Source organism: Eptatretus burgeri, chromosome 12, assembly GCF_056783735.1.
Source record: "Eptatretus burgeri isolate ZD-2024b chromosome 12, Ebu_testis_v1, whole genome shotgun sequence".
Lineage (NCBI taxonomy): Eukaryota > Metazoa > Chordata > Myxini > Myxiniformes > Myxinidae > Eptatretus > Eptatretus burgeri.
The window spans coordinates 4,576,828-4,591,827 of NC_140972.1; the positions used below are offsets into that span (position 1 = coordinate 4,576,828).

At 46.5% G+C, this 15,000-nt stretch overlaps 1 protein-coding gene across 5 annotated transcripts in view; it reads right to left on the bottom strand.

Annotated features, from left to right (window-relative positions):
* HTT (huntingtin) overlaps positions 1-15,000 on the bottom strand; it is a 637,913-nt gene that overhangs the window by 223,052 nt on the left and 399,861 nt on the right. For all 5 annotated transcript variants that reach the window (XM_085849284.1, XM_085849282.1, XM_085849286.1 and 2 more), the window contains 2 exons: positions 5,674-5,793; positions 156-363 (listed from right to left, as the gene is read on the bottom strand). In XM_085849284.1, the coding sequence (XP_085705410.1) occupies positions 156-363; positions 5,674-5,793 (328 nt within the window). The remainder of the gene's footprint in view (positions 1-155; positions 364-5,673; positions 5,794-15,000) is intronic.

Consider the following 15,000-nt stretch of genomic DNA (forward strand, 5'->3'; position numbering starts at 1 on the left):
TGGATCACTGTCGCATACTATTATGCAATGTCGGTATGTCCATCAAAGTAATACTTGTCCAAAGAGCGGGAATTTGATTGATTCTCCCTTTTATTCTCATGACGATTGCTTTGTTGAAAAAAGTGGAGCTTGACTGTGTATAAAACAACACTCACCGCCAAGAGCCAGCAAATGCATCCAGTAGGGTTGCTGAGCACTCGACTCCGAGGGTGGGAAGGCCCAGTGCCCTTTCCCAAGACGCGAGACCCAATCATGAATTCTCTCCAATGTAATACGCAGCATGAGCTGCAAGATCGCGGGATGGCTCTGTGAGTTCCTCATGTTCAACGCAATGCCGACCGGCAGGACAGCCACATTGAATTCCTGGTGAACAAAATCGCAGAAAGGCTTAATGCCTTTGCAGAATACACAGGCACCATTCCATGGGGGAGCAAAGCCCACCATTGTTAGATGGCAATGTCAAAGAAGTTGAACTTGTTCATCATGTCAAAGTGCAACATGGGCTCAGCAGGTCCATCACTGCTTCTCGCTCTGCTGCCCCGGTGACAAAGGATGCTGCTGTCATCAAACGATCGACGTCGCAATGAGTGCACAAATGATTGCTATCTATTGCTTTAGAAACTTGAAAGCATGAAGAAAGGCCTCATAAAACGAAAAACAAGAAGAGAAAACCTGAGCATGAAGAGCAAAGCAGTTTGTGGGTTTATTTAAATAATAATGCATAATAATGAATAATCATCTTCATCATCATCATCATCATCATGCATTTCCTTTTTTAGTAAGAAGTCAGTAGCCTTGGAGCACGTAAGATTTGCTCACGTCTTCCATGATTCGTTGTCCATGCAAAAAACACATTCATCAAAAGTGAAGATTTTGGACAGGTGTATGAAAAGGGGGGAGGGGAGTGGGGGAGGGGAGTGGAGGGATGGCAAACTCCCGGGGGGGAGGAGTGGGGGGTGGAGTGGGGGGGGGAGTGGAGGGATGTCAAACCCCCATACTTTTCATGAAGGATGCTGTGAGATCTTTAACGTCCATCAATTAATACTCGCAGATGGGACGCTCAGTTTAACATCCATCCGAGGTATGGCGCCCATTGTCGAATTACTCTGCCTGCGAAATGCCAGGGTGACAGTTTATAGTCGGATCATGAATCAAACCACAATGAGAGAGAGAGAGCTCACAGGTAAGTGTGATAACTTTGCACGATGTTGATATATTCAAATATAGATGCAAGTGAAGGAGATGATCACGTGCAGGTTTCTGCCTCCATAATGTTGAAGGGAGTCCATGCGGCAGAATTTAGAAATGTTTGCCGACTCGACAACACATCGCTTTACAGTCGCAGATTTATCCCAAACCAATCATCTTGCACATTCCCAGAGGTGTATCGTCACCTTGCTCCCCATTTGTCTACACTTTCATTATAATAGCGCGATCTCGTTTATGGAAGCAGTGATCAAGTAAGCTGTGAAACCATTTTACTTTCAGTTGCTGCTGCCCTCTGGTCTTTATATTTATTATTCCAGAAACTTGTTCATCAATGAAAAGTGAGCTCCATGATAAGTTTTCAGTTGTTTTAAAAAAAAAAATAACGATTTGTAAAACACAGACATCATTATGAGTCTCAACTGCATATATATATATGGATCATTAAGTGCCAACGATGACTTTAATGAGAGACCACAACTGCTTCGACTTCGACAATGACTACGAGGATGCCGATTACTTCAACGTCTCCAATTCTTATGGGGTTGGCCGCAGGAGGTAGTTTAGCTCAATACTTGAAGGAACTGACTGGCCGTGCCAGACGTTCAACTTGAACCGGTTGGGGCAGAACTTTGTAATTTTGACCTGCAGAGTGCCTTCGTAAAGTCCCCTACTCTTTAACGAGAGACACCCTAAGGTATTTGAGGTTCACCAACTAATGCTGAAAAGGGGTCCACTCTTGTTGTTACACATCTAATCAATTCGTCCTTGGCACACACATCAAAAACCTGTCCACTAAGTTTTGTCCAAATCCATCCACAACCTTTTGAGATATCCTGACCACAGACGGAGAGACGGAACGGGCGTGTAAACATAACCTCCGTCGACTCTGATGGATGGAGGTTATGTAGCAGAGGAAACAAAGGTGTGTCAGAGATGCATCGATGTGGAGTACAGTACAGACTCCAGCATCAGATTATGATCTATCCAAAAGGAAGTCAGACAATGCTGAGGAAGATGGAGAACTCGGTGCTTTACAAGAAAGCGAGCCCAAAAACCCCAACAAAAAACTGCAAATAAACATCACGCATGAAAATTCCAGTGTTCAAATAATTCTTTCCACAAATTCACTATATTTGCTTGTTTTTTTTGTTTTTTTCCCCCTAACATTTCTCGAACGCAGACAGCCATCGTGATCATTCTAAAGGATTCCTCAAGATCACAGGCACAATGCGACCGCAGGCAGTGAAAAATTCCACGGGTATTTAATGACTTGAAATCCTTCGGGAAGTCATTTGCATGCTGAAAGCTAAATGTTTGAAATCTGTTGTATTGTTGTGTGTGTGTGTGTGTGTGTGTGTGTGTGTGTGTGTGTGTGTGTGTGTGTGTGTGTGTGTGTGTGTGTGTGTGTGTGTGTGTGTGTGTGTGTGTGTGTGTGTGTGTGTGTGTGTGTGTGTGTGTGTGTTACAGCATTGCTTCACTTTTACACCAACCGAAGCAGCTGGTGACACATCGCGCCATCATGGTAACTGAGTGTAAATTTGCATCATGCGATGAAGCCTTTTGTTGAGCAATGAGACTCGATACAGCTGCCTGCGGTGACAACAATGTAAAACGTATCAAGAGCAATTATTGGTTCCACAAGGTAAATGCGATCCCAAGTGGCCGACGACGCCGGACCAATTCTGGCCAAACCATAAGTACAGATGGCAGGGTATCTCGCCGGAGTCGCTCACATGATGTTGGCTATCTGCAATGGTAATTGGATGTTATTTACGAAGGCCTTCAGCTTGATTGATTAATTTCAGTGGTTTTATTTTACACCTCATCGATAAATAAAACAGAGCAATAAGAGACAAGATAAAACTAAAAGGCAACGTGGGAGAGTGCATACCTCCGCCGGGCTGATTAGTTTACGTTTTATATCCCACTGATAGGCCGGATCCGGATTCAGACCTCAATTAAAATTTAATCAGCTTGTTCATGTCACCGAACCAACTCATTCACCAAGTTTTGTCATAATCCGTCCATAACTTTTTGAGATAACGTTTCAGCCCGATCACTCGATAGTGAAGAATTACTCAAAAAATTATTGGATCCGGATTCAGATCTTCACCAAACTCGAATCACTTCTTCCTTGTTACATACCCAACCTGCCCACCAAGTTTTGCCCGAATCCGTCCACAACTTTGTGAGATACCCTGTTCACAGACAGACAGACAGACAGACAGACAGACAGACAGACAGACAGACAGGGGTGAGAACATAACCTCCATCAACCTTCGGTGGTGGAGGTAATTAACTTCCTATCATTGCTCCGTGACAGAAGCATAACTTAAGCTTCTTCATTTGCAATTTGTCATCATCAGCGATTTGTTGCAATAACGTATAACCACCACAAAGGAAAAAAAAAAAAAAAACAAACAAACACAAAATCAAAACAACAACTTTTAAACGGTCAATTAAACTGTGGATTGACAGTTCAGATATGTATTAGTCATGTGTCCACAAACCAAAGCTCATGTTGAGGGCGAAAAAAAAAGAAGAAATCCAATGAGGAAATTGGATGTGAAAATGTGTTCATGTGTGCACATGAACAATGTTTATACCTTCCACAAAAAATGGCGACCCATGTGGCTTCGGGCAGTTTAGGAATGACCGTGCAGGCATCGATGAGCACCAAATGATTTGGCTCGCGCCATCGAGATGGTGCGACGGAGGACGACTGAGACTGCCGCTGCTTGCCAGTACATCATCCAGTATGAAGTTCATTGCAGCATCATTTCTCAGACACAGACAATGTACCGTCGGAGCAGAAAGTTCACCAAGCGATAGCTCAATGAGGCCGCACAAGGGATAGAAAAACGTCGGTGATGGCTCGACCATAAACGGAAGAACCTCATTCAGATGTTCCATCCTTGTGAGGATCGTCAGATTTTCACCCTTGCTGAATTTCAACAGCACGATCATTCCACAATGATCTGCAAAAAGCAATCAGCATCGAATTTCGACCCAGACATTCTGGATCGGGTTTCGTATGCCAGTGGTACGAGGTGCAGGAGACTACTGCTCCGCATCCTGCTGACGTAACGCCATTAACAGCATTGCAAGGGATGGGAGATATCACAACTGGAGGGTGAACAATTGGTATGTTCTTTTCAGGGACACCTCTAGATTGTGCCCAGACGTCAATGATGGACAGGCTGGTGGAGTCTGGAGACGAAGTGGGAAGTAATTTGGCAATTGTGCCATGAGGCAGCATCATTGGCTTGGTGGGAGCAGCATGATGGGACAGGCTTGCCAGGGTGTAACAATACAAACGGGCCATCCTGTACATCCAAGTTTAGTTGTAAACAAAAGCCCAGGCCAATTATCAAGCGCCATCTTTGCTGACACTATTCAGGTTAGGTTCATTTAACCCGTACAGAATAATTTCTGTCCATCAGGATGGCACAGACTTCGCGCTCTCGCCTCTGAGCCGACGATCCGGGGTTCAAGTCTCAATCAAATGAATAACTATCGGTTTGGTGTTTCACGGGCAGGGAGGGGATCGTGTCAATGAGTGCACCGCCCCTCAGGTGGGCATTAAGCTGGGTATCCTGTCTGCAAGCATCGACTGCCGGTGGACACCGGATATCGTTCTTTTCTGTTGAACAAATTGGATATTGATCTCCAAATGTCTCTGTTCTCCATTGTTTTGTCCTTCCCTCTCCCGCCCCTCTTGTCTCTTCCCCCCCCCCCCATCGTGATACCAAAATGGGTCAGATTAGGCTACATTCAAATCAAAGAAGGTACAACCTCACGATGATCATGATGATGACGATGACAATGATGATTAAATGTGGTGGCCGGGGGGGGGGGGGGGGGACAGCAATTGCATACAACAAGAATGCATAAAACCATGAAGCTGTTTACTTCACAAAACAAAACCTTAATATTTGAACAACAGGTAAATATCTCAATCAATTTAAACACAAGAGGTGATGGAAATATTTCAACAACGAGAACAAAAACAGTTCGACAGTTGAAACAACCGGCTGTACCCTGTAGCAATTAAGAAGCAATGAAGACTTCAAAATGCTGTCGGTGAATGTAATGGCAATTACAAACCAGATGAATGCTTAAATATTTTCACAAAAACCACAAAATCATGTAACACTTCTTTTCAAATGTGCCAATTGATTGTGCAACTGATATCGAACGAGACCCTAAGTCAGTTTCCTTGGCAGCTAATTATGGGTCAGGACAAGAGGACATCGCATCGGCCTCGACGTCCACAATGTCCTCGGTTCAGGGAAGCTTGCTCAAAGCCACGCCTGAAAAGTACTCTGATAAGATGTGCAACATGGATTGACAACACGAGTGACACCGAGACACACTTTCGGGTCGAGAGACCCGATTGGAGATCTATCAGTGACAGACGGTCAGCTTGAATTATTATATTCAGACAATGTCACGAGAGCTTACCTTTGCTGTCAGAATCGTCTGCACGTCTGGAGCTTCCAGGGAGCCCAGGAGCTTGGCACACTCGACGGGAGAACACGTTCCTTTGAAGCATTCCGCCTTCACGATATCCATGAACCATGCCTACCAATCAAATATTTCAAATTATAACACTTATAGCAACTGTACCTACAAACAAATTCTTACAATCACTCCGCACCACCACCCCCAACCCCTTTATAATCCTTCACCATTAAAATAATATTTCATTGTGCTTTTGTAGGCCTGTATAAATCACCCTCCACCGTCCCCAAACCCCCACCCCTCCCGCCAACAACAATGCCATACGAGCAGTGAGAGCTTTGAGTTGAAAAGTTTGTAAGTTCACTCCACTCGATCCTCACACCCTCTATTGCTCGTCTTAATTCCCAACGTCAATTTCACCCACCACGTCTCCTCCACCTGATCTCTATATTTCTCACCACAAACCCAAACCGAACAAGTTTTGAAATCTACAGAGATCTATTGATCGAGTGCTTTACCGTCGAGGATTTATTTCATTTTGCTTTTACAAATCCCAAACCAAACACTGATACTTTACGGAAAAGGGAGGGTCTCGGGTTTTCTTGCAAGAATACAAAATAAAATCAAAAGGCAGGGGACAGCAATCATTCTTACACGTGATCAGGGTGAACACATTACTGGAATTTTCATTGAAAGTAATTAACCAACCGTCCATCCATTGGGACCATAGTCACCATACTCTGTACGGAGCGTCGGTGCTGCCGAAGCAGTCTCCTTGGCTATTGGGCACAATCCTGGACGGGTCGCCACTCCGACGCAGGACACTCGAATGACTCGATCATCCCCAGCAAGCTGGTACTCATTTTGCCGACCTCGGAAGGATGGCAGGCTGAGTCAACCCCACCTGGTATTAATTCAATGGCAGAGTGGGATTTGAACTCAGGACCTGAGGATCCCAAACCAATCACTCTAGCCATGAATCCAACACCAGACATATTAAAAGTAATTAAGTTCAACAGAAATGGACAAAAACAGCTCAGGGAAATCAGGTTTTGCTGGCGGAACGCAAAGAAGCCCGGGTTCGAGTCTCGATCCCAGACTCTGGTGTAAATGGCTTGAGCGTCCGCTCTGGGTCTGGGAGGGCGGTGGGCCAAACCCCGGGTGAATCAAGTGAAATACTCTGGGACGAGTTGCTTCCTTGCTTGGTGCTCAGCATTTAAAAAGATAAGAAATGGACAAACGAGCATAGATTGGCAACCACAATGTGTGCTTGATGGGTCTAATGGCCGACTCCAATCATATAGTTTCCAGTAAGGGAACATATTACTTATTTAACATAGCATTAAAATATGGAACCACCATAATGCCTTTTGTGGCTCTGACGTGATGAACCCCCTCCCCCCCCCCCACCCTTCAAGAACATATCTGCATTAATAGATATCTGGGTCACACTTTGAGCCCAACGTGACCTCGTGCATTGTAATAGACAGTGCAGTAAATTGGAAGGAAGGAAACATTCAGCAATTGCACAAGATGGTCAAACCTTCGGTGCCAAATCCCCCCCCCCCTTCCCTCTCTTGTCTCAGAAAAAAAGATGGAAAACTCAGGACTTTGGACTCAAACACTAGTAATACGATTTGCAACTTAATTCATCGACGTGCACACAAAACATTGGAGGTCGCGAAGTAAGAATAATCAACTTTCTTTACGTGCAGGAGGAGGTCGTTCGGCCCACCAGATCCTACGCTGTTGCCAGCCGATGGTTGGTCCATGATCCATCCTTTTCAATGCCGAGCATTGAGCAAGGAAGCAGCATGGACCATGATTAAAGTCTTTGGTATGACTCTGCAAGGTTCAAACCGCCGACCTCCCAGACCAAGAGTGGATGCTCTCACCATCACACCACCGAGCGTGGTTTCAGGAGGCGGTTAGTTCTCTGAACAACATTCCACCCCACTTCTCCTCTGAGCCACCGATCACCGATTTGGCAGAGGGCTCGGGTGGTGTGGGGGTGATCCAACTTAATATATTTCCCAATATATTTTTCTCAATTTTACCACCCACTCCTAATACCATGTAAACGGCCCCCCAAACACATTTAAATTCAAGCGTTCATTCTACTCCCCTTGGTGTATTCCTGTAAAATGCAACAATCAATGGGAAGTGAGTGTGTTCTTGTTGCATAATCATTCTCCATCATAAACTCTCTAATTGTACAACTTGTTTTAATTAGTATTCCTTTTACACAGGTCTGCGTAAAACCTATGCACCCCCCCTCCTCCCCTCCCCCATCCCCACACAGAGCCTCAAAGCATCAGGGAAATAACTTCGAACAAGATCAGCTTCCAAGTTCTGCAACAATTTGCTGCCGACGTGTCAAAATGTTCACACGTTCAATGGTGGTAATAATTCACCAAAAAAAGAGAAAAGAAAGAAAAAAAAAACAACAGAGAAGAGAGTGGGGGGTGGGAGGTGGTGTCGGGCATAGCAATTCAAAAGAATGAGAAACGGTAAGAATAAGTTTCTCAAGAAGAAAGTTCCTGCGGGTACGAGACCAATTATTGTTACATCCACTGTAAGGTTTGATACGTCGCCCCTCCACCTCTCCTTCGATCCCATCTTCCCTTTCTTCCGACATCCCAATTACTCGAAGTCCTCTCTTCCTGAAATCGTTCATCCACACAATTAGTGTTGGAGAAAAAGTATTTACACCGCCGACCAAAAGGAGACCATTTTACTCTGTGGGCAAACTTTTGGTCAAAGAAAACCATGTGACCGTGAACATGGTGCAGTCTCAGTTCATTCGCATCGCTTCACAAAGATTTCATGTCCGAACCATTCAATTTTGACCCTGACCGGGGTTGAACACATTTCTCTTTTTCACTGATGGATCATGTTGCACTTTTTCGCTTATCTCCTTTTCAAACTCTTTCTTGTGAACCACGCGTTTCCTCGCTCTCCCTCACCTCTCCCCTTACCCGCAGTCACTCTCATAGATCATCCTTTTCCGACATTTGTTCCACGCTATCGCATCACCAACCTTCCATCGACTCCTCCAGGCATCTATCCTTACTCACCCTGAACAACACTCAATGGGAGAGGATGACCGACCTCGACCCTGAAGTGAGAAAACAAAAAAATGATTCGGCGAACCTTGTTTTGCACAAGCAGATACCTTGCACCGGGAGAAACACAAAATCTCAGTCGTCACGTGACCTTCAATTGGATCCCAGGTGAATATTGTTCGCCGGAGTGTTTCGAAGTCGACGCATGTCAACGATCGGCCAGTTTGAGCAGATCTGGAAGATGTAAAATGAATAAATCGACGCCAAACGGAATCTGTCCAGACCCCAGACAGATCGCTGATGAAGACCTTTAAAAGGAACCCCCCCCCCTCAAAAAAAAAAACCACAATTTCAATCCACACCCAGCTGGCAAAAGGGCACTCAGTATCACACATGGTGTGGACTGGTATCATATGCAGAGCAGGCCAGGAGGGACAGGCAGATAAGCCCATCACCAAGAGTCATTAATTCGCCAGCTCAGGCTTCACCAACAATCTGATTACGATATGGTAATTCTCCCGTGACCAACTTAAATTTCCAAGAGCTTGTAATCCAAATCCTGAATCCAACTCCCTTCGGCTGGTTTTCAACCCACAAACTCTGGTGTGCCAGGACCAGTGTTCTCGCTAAACAAATGAAATAGATTGGAATCGACCATCGAATATAAAAGTTGATTGGAATTGGCCATTTCTCCTGGATTCGGTGGAAACTAAAGCTCTCAAAATTATTGGAATCTCCTGCGGTGAGGTTGAAGTATAAGGTCTGATGCTCGCAATCACCGGTAGGTTCGGTGGTCTCTCTTTTCTACCGTCTATTCTCCGATATTTCTCCCTCTGCTGTCCTCCGACCATCCCCGGCAACTCCAGGATGCAGGTGTTTTGCAGGTAACCTCTTCCTCGTTAAACTTCCAAACTCCAGACTGACTGCACTGTTTTATTCCTTTATCCATCTCATCGTCATGGATCCACCTTGCAGAGGCTGTTCCGTCTCACTCTTCCCTCCAGGATTTCGAGAATACAGTGCATAGCCATCTCTCGTCATCCCACATCCTGACCCATGAACTTTATTACCCCCATTAACCCTTCCTTACCAAACCCTCTTACTTGCTGGCTTCACCGTTTCATTCTCCTCCTCTCCTCTCTTCCTTTCCTGTTCGTTTAGCATCTTGCTGATTTTGCCCAATTGTTGCGCCACCCCTGCTTTTCCATGAGCCTCCCTCTTGTAAAAAAAAAAAATAAGCTTCTAAACATCCCACAATTAGAATTACAACATAATCAACAACAGTAAAGAGAGTTTTACTCAATTAACACAACTTCATAGAAGTTACCAATCAATGGAGTTAAAAAGTAGAAACCTGCCAAATGGTACGAGTCTGGAACATCTGAGACGTGGATAAAAAAATAAAACAAGACAATGGCAGAAAACAGCCAAAGGTACAATGACGTGCACCACAAAAAGAAAATGTTTCTCACACTTGGCAAATCCTGCGGGAAAGCATGCAAATCCTTCATCACGAGACTAACATTTTCACCGAATAAGGATCTACGACTCAAAATGAAAAGCCATGCTTCAGTAGCCTCTTGCACGCCGTGTATGTAACCGGCTCAATGATAAGGAGGAGAACACAGCACCCCAAGAGGGGGTCACCGTTAGGATTGGATGCGTGCCGTCAGCGGAGACTCGGCACCGTGCACGCTGCCACTCAAGTAAGATGTGCACATGCTGACAGCCTCATTAACCCAAGGTTTGGAAAGTGAATACAGGCAGCAAGGCATGCCGACAGGCATGGGTGGAGGAGATTCGCAAGCATCGGGGACACACTGTGCTCATGTTGCTGGATATTGAAGAAATCATCGTCAACTAATGTTGAGCTCACTGTTAAGTTTACAGGGAGCCTCCGATGCACACAGAGGCGAAATTAAAAATTTAAACAAGGAATATACATATGCACTGCCAGCGATCTAGCTTGCTGGATGTTTAAAATGTTAAATGTACAACAAGCAATGTGAGATTATTTTGGCCAAATATCCAAAGGGCTTCAGGGTGAAAGGTTCCAGCTCAGCAATGCACCAATTAACCATTTCTTTCATCACTAGTGGACACCTTTGATAAAGAGGCCTCGCGTGCCGGTTGTACGTCAGCAAGTCGGAAGCCGGAGTTCATATTAAAAAAATAAAACGTCATTATTTGGTTTGTTCCAACGCCACACTGAGGGAGCGAACCTTTTAACCCGGCTTTCATGATTCGAATATCGTCCGCAGCCTTTTCGCTTGGTTGGTGCAAGTGAGAACCAGGATGTAAGGAGTGTCAGCTCAGTGCAATTTGTCTCAAATTAGCATCGAGTCTCGACTGGAGTGAACGTTTTTCCTTTCCATCTCGGAGACATCGAACATCAGTCGCCATTTGGGTCCACATGACTGCTTCACCAGCAGTTATCAGGGTTAGTACAGATCAAGCTCGTTCGTGATGCAACATTTCAGCGCAAAGCTCTGAAAACCGACGAGCATCTTTATGCTGGTCACAAATTGTTCTTGCTATTCTCCGACAATGGTGAAAAACTCAGAATATGGCTGGTTTCCAAAAATCTCCTGACGATGCAAAGTTTGCGCATTAGTAATAGAGCGATATTTAGGAGTTTCATCCACAAGTTAACACAGCATTTCACATGAGATTTCGAGTTTGGAAACAACTGTTCATCGGTTACCATGCAAGGGCCTGAAAAAGAGAAATTGCCTCGGAGCTACAAATGAACTTTTGCAAACTGTCACAAACACACGAGGAAATTGGGAGTAGGAGGAGGCCCATTCAGCCTCTCGTGCCTGCAATGCACCAACCCCAGTATCCATCAACCATCCACACGCTTGCTACCGACAAGTCCGGCCAATAATCCCATCCCAATACACCTCCATCTCCATCTCCATCTCCAATACAATACCTATCAATATAATTTTTTATACAGTGAAGGCCAAAATGATCAGACTCAGTGCTGTAATGGTTCAAGTGTCTGCTCCGACTCTGGGAGGTCGGTGGTTCAAACCCTGGCTGTCATACCAAAGACTTAAAAAAATATATATATATATATATGTATAAAAATATATATATGAAGGGGGCTAGCCCGAACCATGAAAAACAGCCCCAGACCATTATTCCTCCCACACCAAACTTAACAGTTGGCACGATGCATTTGGGCAGGTGGTGTTCTCCTGGCATCTGCCAAACCCAGATTCGTCTGTCGGACTGCTAGATGGTGAAGCGTGATTCATCACTCCAGTGAACGCGTTTCCACTGCTCCAGACTCCAATGGCGGTAAGCTTTACACCACTCCAGCTGACCCTTGGCATTGCGCATGGTGATCTTAGGCTTGTGTGAGGCTGCTCGGCCATGGAAACCCATTTCATGAAGCTCTCGATGAACAGTGTTTGTGCAGACTTTGCTTACAGAGTCAGTTTTGAACTCGGTAGTGAGTGTTGCAACCAATGACAGATGATTTTTCCACACTACGTGCTTCAGCACTCGGCGGTCCTGTTCTTCGAGCTAATGTGGCCAACCACTTTGTGGATGAGCTGTTGTTGCTCCTAGACATTTCCACTTCACAATAACAGCACTTACGGTTGACCAAGGCAGCTCTAGCAGGGCAGAAATTTGATGAACTGACTTGTTGGAAAGGTGGCATCCTATGATGGTGCCACATTGAAAATCACTGAGCTCTTCAGTACGGCCCATTCTACTGCCAATGTTTGTCTATGGAGATTGCATGGCTGTGTACTTGATTTTATACACCTGTCAGCAATGTCAGGTATGGGAGCATGTGCCAGAACAGCGCGTCGCTGCGTCCACTTTCCGCCGGTACTCCAGGGGCCTCCGTCTGGCCATCCCCCAGGCAGATGCCAGGCCCATCCCCATCTCCTTGAGATGATGGTCAACCTGCTGCAACCATGAGGCACGTGGTCGGCCCACTGGCCTCCTCCACTCGTGAGACTCCCTCGCTGAGAGAATCTGGTGAGCAGGATCAGCGTCAGGAAAACGAGCCACATGTCCATACAGCCGCAGCTGACGCTCACGGACTATGCAGGTAACAAATCTCATCCGAGTCTCTCTCAGCAACCGCTCGTTGGATACAAAATCCGACCAGCGATAGCCGAGGATTCTCCGAAGAGACCTGGTACCAAAGGAATTAAGTCTCCGTCTCAGATCCTTGGTCAAAGTCCAAGTCTCGCACCCATAGAGCAAGACTGGAAGTACCAAGGACCTGAAGACTCGGACTTTCGTCCTCCCGCACAGGTACCGGCAGCGCCACACCCCATGATCCAGTGAATCCATGACTCCCCAGGCCCGACCCAGACGTCTATTGACCTCCGGCTCACAACCTGCGGAGACATGAATACCACTGCCAAGGTAAGTGAATCTATCCACGACCTCAACATCCTCACCACAAACAGACACAGACAGGACAGCAGCATCCAAGATATCACCGAAAGCCTGGATCTTTGTTTTGACCCAAGAAATCCGTAATCCCAACGGCTCCGACTCCTCATTCAGCACCTCGAGGGCCCCCAAGAGGATGTCTAAAGTCTCCGCAAAGATGACGGCATCATCTGCAAAATCAAGGTCCGAGATATTGACATTGCCAAACGATGCACCGCAACTTGATCTCTCCGACATCCTCCCAAAAATCCAGTCCATACAAGTGCTGAAAAGTGTGGGGGCAAGTACACATCCCTGACGAACTCCAGTAACAACTGGAAATAAGTCAGAGGCGGTACCACCACACTTCACAGCACTCTCAGTACCAGAGTAGAGTTCAGACATCAGATCGATCAGTTTCGGTGGCACCCCACGAAGACCAAGAATCCTCCAGAGGACATCCCGATTCACTGAATCGAACGCTTTACAGAGATCAACATAGGCTGCAAGCAGCCCCTGCCGAAACTCTCGTCTGCGTTCGGTGAGGACACGAAGTGCAAGGATACGGTCAATCGTTGACCTCTTTGGTGTAAAGCCTGACTGCTCTGGACGCTGGTGCTCAAGCAGATGGTGGCGAACCCTATCAAGAATTATCCGAGCAAAGACCTTGCCCGGCACTGAGAGCAGCGTCACCCTCGGTAGTTGTTGCAGTCTTGGCGATCACCCTTCCCTTTCCAGAGAGGGACAACAAGGCCCCTCTTCCAGTCAGTTGGGATGATGCCTGTGTTCCAGGCAGAGCACAAAACTGCATGCAACGGCACGAGTACAGCATTTTCCACCAGCCTTGAGAAAGTTCGGCATGGATGCCACAGATCCCTGGAGCTTTGCCCCGTTTCAACTGGTTCACCGCAGCCTGTGTTTACACAAACGATGGTGGACCACAGTTGGTCGAGGGTCAGCAACAGGGATTGTAACACCCTTGACGTCCAACTCGACAGCTGGGGATCAGCCTGAGCCACAACCGCTCAAAGTAACCGGCCCAGCGGGCCTTCACTTCAGACTCCTCTGTCAAGAGCCTACCACTCTCTGCTCGAACTGCAGTGCTCCGAGGGATGGGCTTGGATGAGCATGTAATGCGCGAATTCCCCTGTAAGCGGGACGAGAATCACCTGTCCACAGGTGATGCTCTACCCCCTCACAGATTCCTCGCACATAGGCCTCCTTGTCCACCCTCAGTGCACGTACAGTTTTACGCCTCAGCTCCCTGAACAGCTCAGCTCTGCCATTCAGCCTGGCCCTGCGACTCTGGTCAATGGTATCCAGTGTCCCTTGAGAGACAAAATTCTTCTTTGCCCTGCGGTGAACTCCAAGGCATCCACCGGCAACATCAAGGACGGTGGTCTTGAAGGTGCTCCACAAGCTCTTCAGGACCCCCAAAGCACCCAGACCCCCAAGTGTCCACTCAGCCTGTTCGCAAACTCCTCAGCTACTCTCTCATCCCTGAGCTTGGCAACATCCAGCCTAGGCTGGGATGGTAGCATTCTCCAGGATTTAAGGTGCAGCTTTAGAGTTGCTACAACAAGCCTGTGGTCAGTATTGAGGAACTGAGCACTCCGGTAGACCCTGCAGTTCTGGATCATCCTCCAACGACCGTCAATGAGGACATGGTCAATCTCCTTTGCCACACCGCCAGCGTTGGAATACCAAGTCCAGCGATGAGCTTGCGGGCGCTGAAACCATGAACCAGCCACCCTAAGTCCATGACTTCTTGCAAAGTCAAGGAACTTAGTGCTATTCTGGTTCATAGTTCCTGACCCATGGGGACCGACACACACCTCATAACCATCCCTATCAGTTC